At 35.7% G+C, this 19,420-nt stretch overlaps 1 protein-coding gene across 5 annotated transcripts in view; it reads left to right on the forward strand.

Moving 5' to 3' along the window:
* fyco1a (FYVE and coiled-coil domain autophagy adaptor 1a) overlaps positions 1–19,420 on the forward strand; it is a 97,494-nt gene that overhangs the window by 70,708 nt on the left and 7,366 nt on the right. For 4 of the 5 annotated variants that reach the window (XM_087307636.1, XM_087307637.1, XM_087307634.1 and 1 more), the window contains 3 exons: positions 9,915–10,007; positions 10,226–10,436; positions 16,759–16,868. In XM_087307636.1, the coding sequence (XP_087163762.1) occupies positions 9,915–10,007; positions 10,226–10,436; positions 16,759–16,868 (414 nt within the window). Of the gene's footprint in view, positions 1–9,914; positions 10,008–10,225; positions 10,680–14,705; positions 15,494–16,758; positions 16,869–19,420 lie in introns of those variants that run through there. The other variant, XR_015523891.1, reaches the window with a different exon arrangement.

Here is a 19,420-nt window from a genome sequence, read left to right on the forward strand (position 1 = left end):
TGGGTGTTCTAACCTGATTGGTTAAAACACCAATAGACTAGGAAAGTTTCCAAGTGGGTGTGTGCGTACAATTCTGAACAATATCGCAAGCATATAAACAGACATACACTAGACTGTTTTGAGCTTACCCCAGACCTGTGAAAAGGATCCACAATCAAATAGAACACACACACACTTAAAGTATCTTAATCTGTTTCTTACCCAAGGCTGACTGTGCTCTTAGCCGTCTTTATGAAAACTGGTTAAAAACCAATATAATCTACATTCATTCAGTTATATCCTTACTACGCAAAGTCTATCTTGAATAAAAAAAGTAAAATCACTTTAAACAGTATTAACACATAATAATAATATCAAAACATAGCAATACAAATAGGAAAACAGTTGTATAGTTGTTCCATGACCTCTGACCTAGTTTGGTGGCTCCTGAGAATAGAGTTACGAAGAGGCAGGCAAACGCACTGAACATTCTTATATTAAGCACTGCGTTCACTTTATCCGTTATTCAAATAATCATATTAAGAAAGTAATGAGAAAAAGGATATATGTTAATCCATGCTGGGACGGATTGGAAGGCAAAAATCCGAATCCATCAGGCTTTTATTGACATTTTTAATACTTACAAAATATATATTTTCAGGAATAGTTATGTTTGCTTACAATACAAAATGAATTCAGTGTTTTTTTTATATACATATGACTCTTTCCAGAATTACTGGTATATTTCAAGCGTTTTTCATTAATTTTTCTTCTACTGGAATGATATATAAATGTATAATCTACAGTAAACTTAATGTAAAATAATGATTAAATGTTAGATACTGTTACTAAATGTTGTTTAACTTATTGTTAACCTTTTTTAACCACTAACAGAGTTGACGATATCACATTTTTCACCATTTTGTTCTTTAGCTCAAAATGCTAGCCTCAAACCTGATACTGGAATACATAGCATGTCTAAAACAGAGAAATTTATGTATTTTCATCTACTTATTGTTTTTAAATAATGAGAAAATCACTAAAATTGACACAGTTTCACCACTGTTGGCGTATCCTATATATTTAGTTTAAATAAATGAGAGAAGATTTGACTAAATTTGTCAAAATTATATTATGATATAATTTAATTTTATCATAATAATTCTATCATAATAATTAAAGCTGAATATATGATTTAGAAGGCATAAACACACAAAAATAGGTACAGTGAGAAACTTTAAAGGGCACCTATGATGAAAATCCTCTTTTGTAAGCTGTTTGGACAGAGCTGTGTGTAGCTATAGTGTCTCCACAGTCATATTTTATCCGTTTATCCGTTTTATCCTTTGCTTTGGTGTCATGGTTTGGGAATCTTTCTGTCAAGAATAAAAACTCACTAAATCAAATAGTTAAGTGGTCCAGTAAGCTGACCGGGGTGTCACTAGCCAATCTAGAAGCTGTGTACACTAGGCAGCTAAAGAGAATTACAAATTCAATTTTAAATGACACTGCTCATCCCCTACACTCGAGTTTCAGCTCCTTTCCTCCGGTCGTAGGTTTCTAGTATTAAGCTGTAAAACGAAACGATACAAAAGTAGTTTCATGCCAGCAGCCAATAGACATTTAAATAAGGCATAGACTAAAGCAGAAATGTTTCGGTGACCTGTATATTTTAGATCATTTTAAATATTTATTTGGGAGAGGGGGGGTGGACACTTAAAGTGATTATTTCTTTATGTTTACATTTTATGTCTTAATGTGCATTTGTTGTTGTTACTGTGTGAGTTGCTTTGTGTGGCACTGTTGTGAGATGAGGACTCTTGACTGCAAACCAAATCTACCTTCGGGTATAAATAAAGTAACCTACCTACCTATATTGGAGTAATAGAAACACAATAAGTAATTTATTTGGTCCCTTTTTATTAAGTGTCCTTAACTACTATGTACTTGCATCAAAAAATAAATGCAATGTACTTACTGTGTTCATAATGTATTTGAGAACACTTGTGGTGCTCTTGAGTTGGGATAAGGGTTGGGTTATGGACGGCTTTGGTGGTGTGGGTAGGTTTAAGGGTGAGTTAAGGTTTAGGGAATGGTCAGCATTGTATTTACAAATGTAATTACAGAAGTTAATTAGAGATGTAATTACATACAGGTATTTAATCAAGCATACGTAGACAATAAATACATGTATTTACACAATTAGTACATTGTAAAAAACTATTATCTCCTGTGTAAGTGCATATTAGTTAAGGCCACTTAATATTAAGTGGGACCATTTATTTTTAGAATTTCCTGACGTTAAAATAGGATCCAAATCCCTCCCATTTTGTGGCCCACCACAACTTGACATAGAGTGCGGTTTACCCACCCACCGAATTGATTGTGTATTAACATGTATTAACAGGTCTCTGTAGTAACGCGTATAATTATATCAACAAGACAGGATGTGTTCAAAGCAACCGGGATTAACAGTTCTGTTAAGCTCGCTGTGATCATCTGCACCTCAAGAATAAGTTTAAAACTTATTTAAAACAGTGCATGTTTATAATAAAGACGGTGAAATCGCTGCAATTCTTCACCACAGCTGCGTGTCTATACAATTATAAAAGAAGACGCTTCAATCCCGGTTTTTGGATGTTTAATCAGGTTTATTTTGTACATTAACATAACGGATATCCATAAAGCAGTGGATATTAACATGTATCCTGTCACATTTGCGTGCAAAAACAGTGCAAAGTTAAATGCGTGTGCTGTGTGTGTGTGTGTGTCCGCTGTTTCTGTGTGTGCGTGAACTTTGTAACAGCATTCTGTGTGACTCATCCTCGCAGAAGGGCTTCAATTAACTCTACAACAAATACATCAAATAATCATTGGGAAAGTTCTTACTGTAGTATTTCTCACAAACGTTATGTGAGATCTGCTTCCTTCATGTCTGTCACTGTGCTGTTTATCTGACTCAGCCGAGGCGGAGATTAAGGCATACTCTGACAGGCATGTGGGAACAGTGTGCGGGGAGAACTAGCATTAAAGACACAGGCAATAAAACAGCTACATATTGTTCAGAGCAGAAAATCCCAACGTTCAAAAAAGTATAATAAATAATCTGATAGGTGTTTTGAGCTGAAACTTTACAGACACATTCTGGAGACACAAAAGAGTTGTCTTGAATCATGAAAAAGGGGTAAGTAAGTATTTTCAAGACAAAATCTCCCTAAATACACATTCAAACTATTTTTTTTTTTATTCAAATTGTTGATTTGTAGAGGTAAATGTAAAAATCAAATGTTGTTGGGAGTAGAGATTCAATGATGCATATCACAAGTGCAATTATTTTGAAAACACCCATATAGCTACACAGACAACTTTTAGAGAACATACACTGCAAAAAATGCTGGCTTTTACACGATCTATTTGTGTTGAGGCAACATGAAGGACTTAAGTTAACCTATTAGTGTTTACATATTTAAGTGGATTGAACACAAAACAATGAAGTTGTCCCCAAAAAAACCCTCAAGAATTGTGTTGTTTCGGTTCATTTTAAATAAGACGTCTGAACAAACAGCAAACATCACTTTTGAGTCTGTATTTTCTTTACAGTGTTTAGCAATTAACATAAAAGTGTTTTAAAGGGTCACGAAACACCAAAACACATTTTTTGAGTTGTTGACAGTCTATTTTTTGTTGACAGTGTTTTTTTCTAGAAAAAACACTATTAGGACACATTACACTAAAATGTGAAAATTGGCTGTTTTTGCGATATTTCGAGCAAATTTGTACTTCCGGTTTGAAAGGAATTTTTGAAGCTGTATCACGGCCATAAGATCATGTATTCCAGCGTGTCGACTAGACGTCTGTACCTGGGAGTACCTTATTACATCTCTGAGTGTGCTGCATTTATTTATGAGTAAGACTTGGTTCAAACCAATCAGCATGCTCTATTGTGTATGCAGTGCAACCTCATTAATATGCATGCTAGCTTCGAAGACTGTTGTTACCCGTTACAGTGTTCAGACGGCAGAGAGACGCCACGTTGTTTTGCCAAGCGAGAGAAGAAGAAGAATTGTTTGGAGATACGGGTCGTCAGTGTTGTTTTTGTAATTTGCTGCAGTGAAGGTTTTGTTTTCATTTTCGCTCTATGAGAGCGCAGCTGGACTCTCGTGTGGGTCCGTGCACGCGATGCGCGACAGAAATACGTGTCTAAGAAACATTGTTTACCCGAGAGCTTTTCTCATCTGAAACTGGTGAAATCCGGATTTGCCGGTCGTCTCCTTTTAATAAAGATGCGGTTCTAGTTGGTGTTGATTGTCCTGCCTTGTAAAGTGTGCGATCAGTGGTCTTTGTTTGTTTATTCAGAGGCAAAGTTAGTTCGTATTGTCAGCAGTACTCTTTCAGTGTTTAAAGATGGACCTTAGTCAAATGATTTCTAAGTTAATAAAGTTTACTGTATGTTAATATCACTACTATATTATGGGCTGAAAAACCTGCTGTAAATGCTGCTCTCTGAGTGTAAACATGTAAGCACCACAATCAAACTAACCATTGTGTAGGATTTTCGCCGCATTTTATGACCGGAATAACACACACTGCCATCTGACGCTACCTACCGAGTGCATCTAAGTTACAGAGAAATGCGGAGGGTTTATTTCTCTCATTCGCCGTGCGGTAACAAACATTGCATGAAAAATACACGCTTCCAGCAATTCCTCGAATCAAGTATCTCGTTTGTCACGAGGGGCGTGAATGAAATTCCTGAATGAAAGACCCAAACTGCAGTTTAAGTCCACCATTTAATAATTTCGCAAATAATTTGATTACTGATGTCTCTAAACACAGTCACTCGCTTTCTCCTTTGCATCTGTGTTTGTTTTGCCTCTGAAAATCAGCGTGTGCCCAAACCGACACTCCCATTTTTATGCAAATTTTTACGGACCTTTCCTTTTTCTCCTCCTCCAACACTCCTCCCTTAATAGAGCTGGACACGCCCACTTTCCTGACTTTTTCCAAAGTAGAGGTGTGAAAAAACCCTGCTGAAACAAGGGGGTTTCATGGCCTTTTAAGGTATCATGATGATCCTTTAAGTGCACTCAGAACCACAATTATTACCTATTGGTTAACTATGTTTGTGTATAATAACTTTAACTGTTAAAAGCTATTAGTTACTAGGTAATTAGTTAAAGTTACTAGTAACTAGGTAATTAGTTAAAGTTACTAGTAACTAATAAAGCTATGGTAAGTAGTATCCATAACAATTCAGAACTTGTTTGTGAAGCAATAATGTACACCTTTTGTAAAGCTGCTATGAAACAATCATTGTGAAAAGCGTTATACAAATAAACTTGTATTGTTCATGCTTATATAAATTACGCACAAGCCAAGTTACTCGAGACAAAGAACGTGCAAAAATGTCCACACGTTCCCACAATCACACTCTGAATGGTCCAATTTGTCGCAGTGATATAGAGATCCTTCAGGCTTCATCTCTGGGTCTCTGTTTAGACAAATTGGGATGTGAATCCTCCACAAATAAGTGTTACAGACAGACAGGAAGTCCTGCGGAGAGGCTGATTGTGGGGGGAAGATGACTGTCAATTTATGCATTTCATGCCATCTTGCGTGCATTTCCCAACATTTTTCACTCTGAGATGAGCACCTGCCTGCCGTATAATTTTGCAGGATCCTCAAAAGATCAAATCTCCGCTAGGTGAGGGAGGTTAGCCGTAATTAGACGCACTCCACTAGGAATGCAAGGGAATTTAGATGGAAAAAACATTTCATTTTAGATAGATTTTTTTTTACCATCATTCCTATGGGATGTTAGTTGTCTGTCTTTTGTGCTAAGCACGTTATAATAAGCATGCATCTTAAATACACTGTTAACAATTTCCTGTAGAATCCACAGTAACTTACTGGTGTTAGACCACTACACTGCAAAAAATGCTTTTCTTACTTAGATTTTTTTGTCTTGTTTATAGTCCAAATATCTAAAAATTCTTAAAGGGTCACGAAACACCAAAACTCATTTTTTGAGCTGTTGACAGTCGTATATGTGTCCCACACTGCTAAAAGCACTATTAGGACACCTATATTTCACTAAAAAGTGTAAATTGGTTGATTTTGCGTTATTTCAAGCAAATTAGTACTTCCGGTTTGAAACAAATTTTTGAAGCTGCGTCACGATCATGACATAATAGCGTGTATTCCAGCGTGCAGACTGGACGTCTGTGCCAGAGTGTGTCTTATTACGTCTTACAGTGTGATGCATTAATGCATGAGTAAGACTTGGTTAAAACCAATCAGCGCGCTCTATTGTGCAACTTCATTAATATTCATTACTGTCACAGTATTTAGACGACAGACACACCACGTTGTGTTGGCAAAACAAGCATGAAGTGTTGATTTTATTGTTTGCTGCAGTTAAGTTTCGTTTTCATTTTCTCTCTGTGAGAGCTCAGCTGGAGTCACGTGTGGATTTACAGTGTACGCGATGCTCGACAACAATAACTTACATGTCGAGTAATATTAATGAAGATGCACAATAGAGCGCGCTGATTGGTTTGAACCAAGCCTTACTCATGCATTAATGCATCACACTGTAAGACGTAATAAGACACACTCTGGCACAGACGTCCAGTCTGCACGCTGGAATACACGCTATTATGTCATGACCGTGACGCAGCTTCAAAAATTCGTTTCAAACCGGAAGAACGAATTTGCTTGAAATAACGAAAAACAACCAATTTACACTTTTTAGTGAAATATAGGTGTCCTAATAGTGTTTTTAGCCGTGTGGGAACCCATATACGACTGTCAACAACTCAAAAAAGGTGTTTTGGTGTTTCGTGACCCTTTAAATCAAGAAGACTTTTCTAGACAAGCAAAACATATTGTCTTGTTTTAAGAAATATGCCAAAATGAAGTGAGTTTTTCCTTAAATCACGCTAAAAAAATCTGCCAATAGGGTGAGCAAAATAATCTTATCACAAATCGAAAAACAAGATTATTTTGCTTACAATGATAAGCCAATGAAATAAATGAAAACAAAGTTAATAAAATAGCAATTTTTGGCAAATGTTGTCGTAATAAATAACATTATTGCAATATTTAACAAAACCATCACATATTTTCCTTCCTAGTATCGTGCAGCCCTAATGATAATCATTCTTTTTTTTACTTTTGTGCTCTATTCATACATCATTTTCACATGTCAAATGAATAATGATTCTTTGCTGTCAGATCAACTCAAGATTTTGACTCCTCTATCCCTTGAAAAGAGTCCCTCTGCAAATCTGTGTTACTCTGTGAGAGATTTATATAATAATCAAATGTGAAATGTGCTATGAAAACTGTTAGAAACACACACAAAAACACAAATGCACACAGCCAGAAGTAACACACATGCAGGTACACTGTTTTTCAGAGGTTTGTGTCAGAAAAAAATGTATAATGATACAAAATATTTCATCCACATTTTATCCACCCCAAAAAAACATCTAATAAAGTTTCACTGTTTACAATAATGATAATAAATGTTACTGAATAACAAAATGCTTTCTAAGCACTTAAGACTGATGTAATGATGCTAAAACGTCCACTTTCTCATTATAAAAATAAATTACATTTTGCATTTCAGTCAAATAGAAAAATTTTAAATGGTTATAATATTTTACAATATTCTTGTTTTTACTGTAAAGCTTTTTTAAATATTTGTGTTTCAAAACATGATCAAATATACACAGCTTAAAGACATTAAAACATCTTAGTCTAAACGTTTTAGCAGCACTGAAAATGTTGAAATGCATGTGTTCAGATGTACAGTATTTGCCTATGCTGTTATAAATAATAGAGCTTTCAAGTTCAGTGTGAGTCATTTTGTTCAGCTTAGTTGTTTTAATTGAAAAGCTTTGAGTTCTGACAGTCACAGTAGGTTTTGGTAGGACAATGAAATATTATTGTGAAAATCAATGGCGGTTAAATTGACAGTTCAGACAAAAACGATGAAAAGTACACTAACTTTCACAGTTTTTTTTTTTTTGCTTCAGACTAGCTTTATTATTGTTAACCTAGGCAAAAAAAAATTGTGTTTTTGTTACATGGAAAAACTTGAATTTTAACACACACACACACACACACACACACACACACACACACGCTGTGCATATTTATATATGTATTTATTTATATTTATATGGTGTTTGTGTCTGTGTAATGAGTCAGGTTAATAAAAGAGGTGAGGATCCAAATGCAGCTTTATTAAAGTAAATCGTCTGGCAGGCAAAGGTCGTAACAGGAGCAAACAGGAGCTTTAAGGTAATCCAAAAGCGTCTAAAAAACAGACAAATGGTAAGGACAGGCGGCAAAACAACATGAACAAATTCAATTCAGTTCATCTTTATTTCTAAAACGCTTTTACAATGTAGATTGTCAAAGCAGCTTAACAGAAGAATTGTGTCAGTCCATGAAACTGTGTTAGTTCAACAAAAAACAAGGCAAAGGGCAAAACACGACAAGGCAAGGCAAGGATAACACTTCGTGATGCACCCAAAAGTTTAACAAAACTCAGCAAAGTGTGTATGTGAGTGAGGTGTATTTATAGTCATGGTAATCAGTCCTCATGAGCTTCAGCTGTGTGTTTGTAATCAATGGTGAACTGGAACCATGTTGGGATATGTAGTCTGGTTCAGTGGCAGATGTGATGTGTAGAGTGCCTTCTAGTGTGTCTGGTGGGTGCTCAACTTGCTGACTGTATGTGTGAATGCATGTATATATTTCTTATTTTGATTTGATTTGTTAATTTTACTTTAAAGTAATAACTAATAATAATAGAAATGTTAAAAACAAAATAACAATAACCAAAAATAACATTCAAATAAAAAATAATATGGTTCACTTCAAAATAATGGTCCATAAGGTAATGTATTTACTGACCAGACAAACGATTAGTAATACATTTATTACAGTATTTATTTAACTTTGTTAACATTAGTTAATGTTAGGGCACCCTTTTTCAAGATTTAAAACAATGCTTTTGTGTCTCCAGAATGTGTCTGTAAAGTTTCAGCTCAAAGCACCCATTAGATTATTTATTAAACCTTTCAGAATATTGGAATTTTCTGCTCTGAGCACATTGTAGCTGTTTTGTTGCCTGTGCTTTTAATGCAAATGAGCTAGTTCTCCCCACACACCGTTCCCACATGCCTGTCAGAGCAACAGAGATCACTCCATAAGGCTCTCACGTGTGTCTCCATGTCCCGCTGCATCAGATAAACAGCACAGTGACAGACATGAAGGAAGCAGATCTCGCATAACATTTGTGAGAAAAACTACAGTAAGAACTTTCCCAATGATTATTTGATGTATTTGTTGTGGAGTTAATTCAAGCCTTTCTGCAATGATGAGTCACACACAATGTCATTACGAAGTTCACGCACAAACACAATGTGCACATTTAACTAAACTTAATTTCCACTGCTGTACGAGTATCCATTGTATTAAAATAAACCTGATTTAACGCACAAACCGGGATTGAAGCATCTTCTTTTATAGTTGTACCGACATGTGCCTGTGGTTTACACAACGCATATGTTTAATGCAACGGATGCCATTCCAGCTGCAACCCATCACTGGAAATCACCCACACACACTCATTCACACTCATACACTACGCACAATTTAGCCTACCCAGAACACCAGTACCACATGTCTTTGGACTTGTGGGGGAAACCCATGCCAACTAGAGGAGAACATGCAAACTCCACACAGAAATGCCAAATTATCCAGCTGAGACTCGAACTAGTGACCTTCTTGGTGTAAGGCGATTGTACTACCCACTGCTCCACAGTGCTGCCCTAAACTATTATATGTTATGTCAAAATACTCTTAGTTTATTATTAACATCTAAAAGGACATAACAATGTGCCTATTGTCTTTTACAGTAGCGTATCAAGTGACGTGACGTCTGAAGAACAGGAAGACATGATTTCAGTACAGGATGCAGAAATCACCCTCCTCAAGTCAGGAGAGCTCAGGTTAGTAAGTGCAGACACAAAACAATTCAATTTAATCCAAGTTTATTTGTATAGCGCTTTTCACAATCAATTTTGTTAGAAAGCAGCTTTACAAAAGGCGAACATTATTGCATTACAATCAAAATCTGAAAAATGAAAGTTATTATTCACACACACACACACACTGATTACGCTCCACTATTATTGTTTCCTCTGAATCTGTGCGTGTGTTTCTGCAGTGCCTCTGTGCCTCTGGATATAGATGAGATTCCTCATTTCGGCGATGGCTCCCGTGAGCTGTTTGTCAAGTCCAGTTGTTACAGCACCATTCCCATCACAGTGGGCGACCGCGGACCCATCATCAGCTGGGTTTTCTCCTCCGAGCCAAAGAGCATCTCCTTCACTGTGGTGTACAGAGAGACACTTGACACACCTGTCGAGCAGGCCAAGGTAACAAACACACACATGCAAGACATTCAGAGGGTGTTGAGTGTGTCTTAACAAGTCATTCGTTCATTTTCCTTTCGACTTAGTCTCTATTTCAGTGGTCACCACAGCGGAATGAACCAAACTATTCCAGCATATGTTTTACACAGCGGGTGCCCTTCCTACCGCAACCCAGAACAGGGAAACATCCATACACAAACACACTTATACACGATGGCCAATTTTAGCTTATTCAGTTCACCTGAAGTGCATGTGTTTGGACTGTGGGGCAAACTAGAGCACCCTGAGGAAACCCACACCAACACGGGGAGAACATGCAAACTCCACACAAAAACTGGGCCAGCTGGGACTCAAACCAGTGACCTTCTTGCTGTGTAGCCACTATGCCGCCCCAAGTAGTATGACTATTACTCTCATAATTCAGGCAGTTTCTTTAGTTTGAACTTCTTAACAATGTATCATAATTAAAATCTATCTTAATTAGATTTCACTCTGCCCCCCTGAGGATGATCACAAGATTTACGCTCTTATGCTGTGCTTGTTTGATCTAAATGAGTAAATCTTATACTAATCTCTATAGTATATCACTTTACGTTAATGTTTGGTGAAGCTATAAATCAAAATGTGATCTTGTGTAATCTGTTTAAATGCATTTGCTATAGCTTGGTCGGCTGCTTGTTGTGTCCTGATAGTGTTTTTGTTCATTTTCAGTTTAGACATTTATTTTCAGATCATGTTTGACCTTTTCCCTTTTAGCCAGAATCAATTATTGCCATGCCCGAGAGACCTCAACCCCCCGCAGCTGAAGAAAACACATGCAGATAAAAAAAATCCCTATTAAACTATGAAAGGAATCAGTCTGACAACACACACATTTCTGTATTTGGGTGCATTGTGAGAAATGCTATTGGTCACACTTTATTTTAATGTACAATTGACACTACATTGTAAAAAAATACCATATGTTTTGTTTATTTATGGTTGTGAATTGCATTATGGGATGTTGATCTCTGCTCTGTTGACTTTTGATGTTAAAAAGTTCAACTCTACAGTTTAACCAAGTGACTTTTATTGATATTTTAGTAGTTTAAAATATTGTATTGTATAAGAACTAATAACAGTGCACATAAACTTTACTTGCTTTACTTATTTTGCTATTTTACACTTATTTTTATGTTCGTCCAAAAAAGCCAAACATTTGCGATCGATTAACCAGTGGAACATCTTCTCTTGCTCTGCACATTTCCTTCTGCTGGTTCTGTGTGCGCTCGAAAACTGTCAACACTCCCACAGTCACGTGCTCTGCAGACACACAGAGATGCATCTTTTGTGCTAGAATGCATTTGACCGCAGTTTCTGAATCTCTTAAAATGTCCGGGATTCGCTTTCTAAAATTGCTACTATTTGTATGCATTTTTGCATTCCCTTTTCACAGCTGACTGTACTCACAGCAGCAAGAGAAACATAATTTATCATTGACAAATGACTCAGAGAGAGAAAAAAAAAACTGGCTGCTAAATATTTGTCCACCATTAGAAATGTCTAATCAACTTATTTGCCTTATTTATATAATCTATACTTTTTTATTCTAGTAACTATTATAATTTTTAGCAATAATATCTATTTTTATTCCCTTTTTTCTTTTATTTATTTCTCATTTGCACTATATTTTAATAATTTAATGATGTTAATATATTACATACTTTACATTTTTAAATTGCTTTGGCAATACTGTGTCATGCCAATGAAGCAACTTAAGAGAGAGAGAGAGAGAGAGAGAGAGAGAGAGAGAGTGTGTGTAATATATTGAATATTGATGTGACATATTGAATAATATGATGTATTGTTGATATTTTATTTAATTATTATATATAAATATCATCTATCATCATATCATTTTTACTACTACTATTTACTGTGTGTACTGTTTTTTTAATTGAATATGTATGTTACTTTTTATGTAAACTTTATAACTGCTTTGGCAATACATTTGTAACAATTGTTATGCCAATAAAGCAATTATTGAATTTAATTGAGAGAGAGAGAGAGAGAGAGAGAGAGAGAGAGAGAGAGAGAGAGAGAGAGAGAATTGACGTACAGACTAGCTGCAAAATATGTATACACCCTACACACCATAAGAAATGGTTCATGTAAATTCATGTATCTTATTTAAATAATCTAGACTTTTTATTATTAGAATTGTTATATTTATCAAATATATTATCTGTTTGTTTCTTTGTTTGTTTTTTCATTTATGTCTTACTGTATATATATTTTTTATTATTATTATTTGATGATTTTAATATACTACATACTTGAAGTGCTTTGGTAGTACTGAATGTTATGCCAATAAGGCAACTTGAAGAGAGAGAGAGAGAGATATTCTATATCTCTATTTTATTTCTATTTCTCTATCTAAATAATCTATTTTTATGAATCTAATTTTCTTTTCTTTATTTCTATACTATATTTTATGTTCATATTTCTTTGCACTACTGCCCTTTTTGCACTGTCTTGTCTGTACGCAGCAACGCTGCACTGCTTTGGCAATTCAAATATACAGTTATTTGTCATGCCAATAAAGCGCCTAAAATGTGAGAAAAGAGAGAAAGAGAGAGAGAGAGCAGCCTTTACCTGTCAGTGGGCGCACATAGCTCCTAAATAGCATAAAAGAAAGTAAAAACGTTTATTTCTATTAAATAAATTATTTGATTTTTTAATAATTTAACCCATTGAAAAGCAACAGTGTTTAACAGTGTCATAAAAAATAGAAATATAGTTAAAAATCACATTATTGTTTTTTTTGCCGCGTGTAGTCAACCATTTATGTGCTGTGGGTAAAAGGTGTGTTTCAATCCGGCTACCACCGTGACTATATTTCAAACCTGTGGGAGACACTGAATAATATATAAAGAAATAAGTCTGTAAAATAACAGAAAATGTGAAATACAAAATGAAACCTTTAAGTTGATCATTCGGTATCAGAAGTGGTTTATATAAAAGGTAAAGGCCTCTAGATTAAACTTATTTACCAAAATAAAATATGATCATGCCTTGATTTTGAATTATTTCATTAGTACAGTAAGGTCTGACTTTACTTAGACAAAAGTCTTGTCACTTAACAGAATAATGTCCAGTATAGAATATAAAGTCATGCTGCAGTGGAAACAGAATGAATATTGTGTCTGACTCCATCATGAGCTTGGAGGACTGCATCCATACATCTCTGCAATGACTCAAATCACTTATTAATAAAGTCATCTGGAATGGCAAAGAAAGCGTTCTTGCGGGACTCCCAGAGTTCATCACGATTCTTAGGTTCATCTTAAATGCCTCCTCCTCCATCTCACCCCAGCTCATTAATGCTCAATAATGTTCATGTCTGATGACTAGGCTGGAAACCCTGGAGCACCTTGACCTTGTTTGCTCAGTAACTTTGATGTGGAGGTTTGAAGTATGAGAAGGAGCGCTATCCTGCTGAAGGCTGTTGATGTTGCAGATCTTTCGCACACCCCCATACTGAATGTAACCATGAACCGTAAAAAATGTGTTTATATTCAAATCAATTCACCTTTATTTTTATGGCGCTTTTACAATGCAGATTGTGTCAAAGCAGCTTTACATAAATGGTCATAGTAAATTGGAACAGTGAAGTTAAGTTTTTTTCGTATTTGAGTTCAGTTTAGCTCAGTTCAGTGTGTGTTATACTGTTTAAGCATTCAGAATTTTCATTCCTGTTTGTGAATTGTAAAATGTTGATTCTTTAGTTTGAGAGTAGCCATTGAGTATCACTATATTTCACCAAGGCCCACTCACTTTAACATGTCTGGCCTCAATACTACTGTGCGAAGGTAGTTATGGACAACAAGCACACTTATTTATGCACATAAACTGTGGCCTTGTTATGTGAAACCAATACATTTCTGCTGTTGAACGACCATAGAGTGTCATTAGAGGTAATAGCTGTCTCTCTTTGTAGGTAATTCTGTCATCTTTCTACTTTTTATTGAAAATGTCCTGCATATCCACAAATAAAAGTCAGAGTAAATAATGGCAATTAGAATATTTAAATGATATAATATGTATATTTTTTGTTACGTCTCAGCATTGAAAATGGTAGTGTTTAGAGTTGCCCCATTTTCAGTGATGGAGAGTAGTAAATAAATGAGCAAAAAATAAAAAGTCGATGGCAGCACGATGGCACTGCCGCCTCACAGCAAGAAGGTTGCTGGTTTGAGTCCCAGCTGAGTCAGTTGGCATTTCTGTGTGGAGTTTGCATGTTCTCCCCGTGTTTGTGTGTGTTTCCTCTAGGTGCTCCGTTTTCCCCCACAGTCCAAAGACATGTGCCATAGGTGAATTGGAGAAACTAAATTAGTGTATGAGTGTGGGTGTGAATGCGAGTGTGTATGGGTGTTTCCCTGATAACCAGGGACTAAGCCGAAGGAAAATGAATGAATAAAAAGTCAACTGTGAAAAGAGACGTCAAAATGAGATCCGAAGGTACCTAAAATGTAAAAAAAAAAAAAATTATAATCATTTGAGACCACTTGAAAATTCTGAAGTTTTTGAGTTAAATGTATTTTTGTTTAATTTTATAAACTGCTGATGATATTTCTTTGAATTTTGAATTATAAATGTTGTCATTTATACCTTTTTTAGCATATAATAACAAAAAAAAAGGTATTCAATTAATCTCGAGTCAACACAGAGGTAACAACTGCCTCTTTGTATGTAATGTTGTAATTTTTATTTTATTTTAATGAAAATGTCCTGCTTTTCCACAAATAAAAGTCAATACGCAAATAATGATAATTGGAATATATTAAAATACTATTATATTTTTGTTACATTTTCAGTTTTCAAGAGTGATACATAAATGAGCAAAAATAAACATTGGACTGAAAAAATGCACATAAGGGACCCAAAATGATATAAAAAAATACTATAAAAAATAAAAATAAACAAGTTTAAATCACTTGAAATTTCTGATGCTTTTGTATTTTTGTTTTATTTTGTAAAATCTAATAATAAAAATGTTGACTTTATACACTTTTCTGCATAAAACAACAAAAAGGTGTCATGTATATATTTATCTTAAAACAAAACAATATTAATGTTTTAACTTAATACAGTTTTTCAAAATCTGTACTTAGTTGAATAACAAATTCCATCACAACAGCTGAACATGCTTTTTATTCTGAACATTTTATGGAGAAAAAGGCTTTTTAGTTTTTTTATTTAAAATTTGAAAGGAATGTGATCAGACCTTTACGGAACAATAATAATATTTGTAAAAGTGAGAATTCTCAAGTCTCAAGTTCTCAAGTGTTTTTAAAACTATTATATTTGAGTTTCTAATCTATTGTTTGTTTTCCATATTATATTTTTAGTGTCTATAAAATAGTTGTGTTCTTTTGTATGTGCATATTTGATTAACTTTTTTTAAACATAACATATCTTTGATGATTTTTTCATAAAGATTTAACACTACTTAAATCCCAAAAATTACCCAAGGTGTATATGTATTTTCTATTGGATTGAGGTCAGGTGATTGGCTGGGCCATTCTACAGCTTGATTTTCTTTTTCTGAAAGCATTTGAGAGTTTCCTTGGCTGTGTTTTGGATCATTGTCTTACTGAAATGTCCACCCTGGTTTCATCTTCCTCCTCCTGCTAATGTAAAAGTTGGACCGAAGCAGCTGATATTCATTTACACTGACGAAGGGCAGAGGGATGCTGAAATACTACTGAGAGATTTCAGCTACTGTCTGGGCTTTCACTGCCTTTCTACACCTTCCTTTCTTCGTGTGTTCAATAATTTTCCCCTGTATCACTTCATTTTAATACACATAACTTCATTTGTAAACTAATTCGATTTGTTTTGTTTGCATATATGGATTTCTTTGGTTGTTACCAACATCCGGTGAACATTTCAAGTCAACAACACCTTCAGAAAAGGTGTTTACTGGAAAAATGGTGATGTGTTCAATACTTTTTTCCCAGCTATATAAATATAGCTTTATCTATCATCAAAAACACTTCTAGCCCTCCTGACAGCTTGTTGCTACTTTCAAAGTATCTTCCAAAACATTGATTGATTTTAATTTAAATGTTGAATAACAATCAACCACTTCTAATTACTTCATGCCTTGACAAACATCCCAGATATTACCAGATGTTGAGTTAGCTTGTATTATTAAATGTCGTCAGTGTGGCAGCATCCCAGATTTATCCTCTTTTACAACGTGTGGGAGCATCTCTCTCCCTAAACATGACAGATAAAAAATCCAAATCTGCTTGTGTGTGTGTGTGTGTCTGTTGTTCAGGTTCTGATTCCCCTCACGCGCTGTAACTCACACAAAGAGACCATACAGGGACAACTCAAAGTGCGCAACGCTGGAGTCTACACACTCATCTTCGATAACTCATTCTCCAGGTACAATAACACACACACACACGCACACACTGGGAATCCTTTCAGAGCTTTTGTGTTTTTCAGACTAATAGTGTTTTGCTAATGTTAACTACGCTGTCACTTGATGCAAACTCATTTTTACTCATGCTGTGTAATACATTTGCTTGTTCGTAAAGCATTTTATAGCATCATCGGCAAACTATTAGAGATCTCGTGCTGCCTGCTTTTATGCCATATTTGGTCGGATTACTAGTGCATTGCATTGCATGTGACAAATAAATCAGTCCCAGAATGCATTGCATCAATATCTTCACAAAAATAAGATGAGTAGTAATCACAAGATGACAATCAGAGACAATACGCACACACATACACACACACACACACACACACACACACACACACACAAACACACTACTATTGAAAAGTTGGGGTTGGTGAAATTTTTTTATGTTTTTGGAAGTCTCTTATGCTTACTAAAGCATCTGTTATTTCATAAAAATAAATACATTGAAAATAGTAACAATGTCATATATTATTATAATTAAATCTTTATCTTTATGTTAAAGGGCTCTATTTTAACTATTTAGGTGCAAAGTCTAAAGTGTATGGCACAAAAACATGTCTGAATCCACTTTTGCTATTTTAAGGACGGAAAAATATGGTTTGCGCCCCGGCGCATGGTCTAACAGCATTGAGTTATGGGTGGTTTTTGAGCAAAACGTGCATTAAACCAATAAAAAGTCTCATCTCCTATTCTCTTTAAGAGTCAGTTGCTTCACGCCGTGGCGCGTGTGCTAGTTATGTGGCAGAGTTTGTTAGAGGAAAACCTGAAGGCTTCACTAGTGAGAAAACGGTTGAACAGACCAACTGCAGCACGAGGATAAAGAATGAGCCACCTCCATTTGGCCTCTACTTTCTCTTTACTTTTACTCTTTACTTTACTCCTTTACTTTTGTGAATAAGAAAACGGTGTTGTACTCACTCCACTGAAGACACCCATTAGCCTACATATTTAACTTTGTTTGTAATGCTCAAAGATTTGTTTCAAAACTATTTCTAAATTCGGTTCTAATTTCCAGAAATTGAATAAATGAACAATAATAATGAAGTGTGGTCAAAAAACAGAGTTATATCCAAACATACGTCCTATTTTTATGCCCCATATGGTGATGTAGGCATCTCCAAAACCCGACAGGTGGACAAATCTTAGCTTCCTTTTATTAAAACAAATATAAATATGCATATAACAAATAAAACTGCTAATAATAATAACATTGTACAATTGCAAATTGTCATGAATAAACTGAAAAAAGCTCCCCGAGATGAGGCATGGAGCAGTGTTTTTATATTTATGTAGAGAATAATAATTTTTGTAACATTTTAATCCTTTAATTGTTTTCATATGTAAAGATATTTGGGTGTTGCTGTATATGCTGTGTGTATTAAGCAATGTGTATGTGTTTGGAACTGCATAGGCGCATAACTAACACACTCTAGACCAGGGGTCTCAAACTCAATTTACCTGGGGGCCGCAGGAGGCAAAGTCTGGGTGAGGCTGGGCCGCATAAGGGATTTCACAAAAAAAAAGTCCTCAAATGTCATTATTAACAGTTTTAATTATTCCTTCTGAACATGAAGTGTCCTGAACATTAATAGAACATTGAGTGAAGATTATGAACAGTTCTTCTGAACATGGCATCTTTTGCCTACTTCTTGCTGCCAGAGACTTGACAGCGCTTCTTCTCACAAATCTGAACCACATTTGGCTTTAGAGCGGAAGCAGTTGAGACCCTCAGTATGGCTTGAAGATGATCATCATTAAGTCTAGACCTGTACTTTGACTTATTGAAGTCCTAGGGAAAAAAGTGGGGGAACTCACTCAAAACTTCCATTCCCTCACCTAAAAAAAGGCGTATATATGTATAAATAAAACACCCCCACCCCACTCCAGTCACATCAGTCTGTACCAGTCTGTATCTACCTATAATATAAGATGCAGGGCAGGCACGTGCACACATAGGGCTTAACCTGTGCAGAGCACATGCCCTTTTTAGTCTTGCATAGAAAGTGCCCTTCCAAAATGATTAAAAGTGCCCCCGCGACGCGACACACCCTCGTTCCCGTCCTTCAGTAGGCGCGCGATAACACCGCTCTTAAGTACGCGCGTGACAACACAGCTGATCAGAACGCGCGCAACAACACGGCGGGCGGGGAATGTGTACGGATAGAATCAGCGGAGCGGGGAGCACTCTCTCTCCCCGCTCCGCTGATTCTGTCAGTGTACAGCGGTCGGCGCGGGCCACAAAATATTGCATTGAGGGCCGCAAATGGCCCGCGGGCCGTGAGTTTGAGACCCCTGCTCTAGACTTTAGACCTGCTTTTAATTAGTCAATGACGCTGTCTATTTCAGTTCTTCAAAATAGCAACGCGCCAAAAATGCGCCCTACACACCTCCTTTATAGACCAGAACACCCATAAGTCCACAAAGTGGCGCAAATGGATTTACTATTTAAACAACATGGCACAAAACATGAGTTATTCCTTCATTAAAATCATTACTTCAGTTTTCA

The sequence above is a fragment of the Danio rerio genome, chromosome 23 (assembly GCF_052040795.2).
Source record: "Danio rerio strain M-AB ecotype USA chromosome 23, GRCz13ab, whole genome shotgun sequence".
Lineage (NCBI taxonomy): Eukaryota > Metazoa > Chordata > Actinopteri > Cypriniformes > Danionidae > Danio > Danio rerio.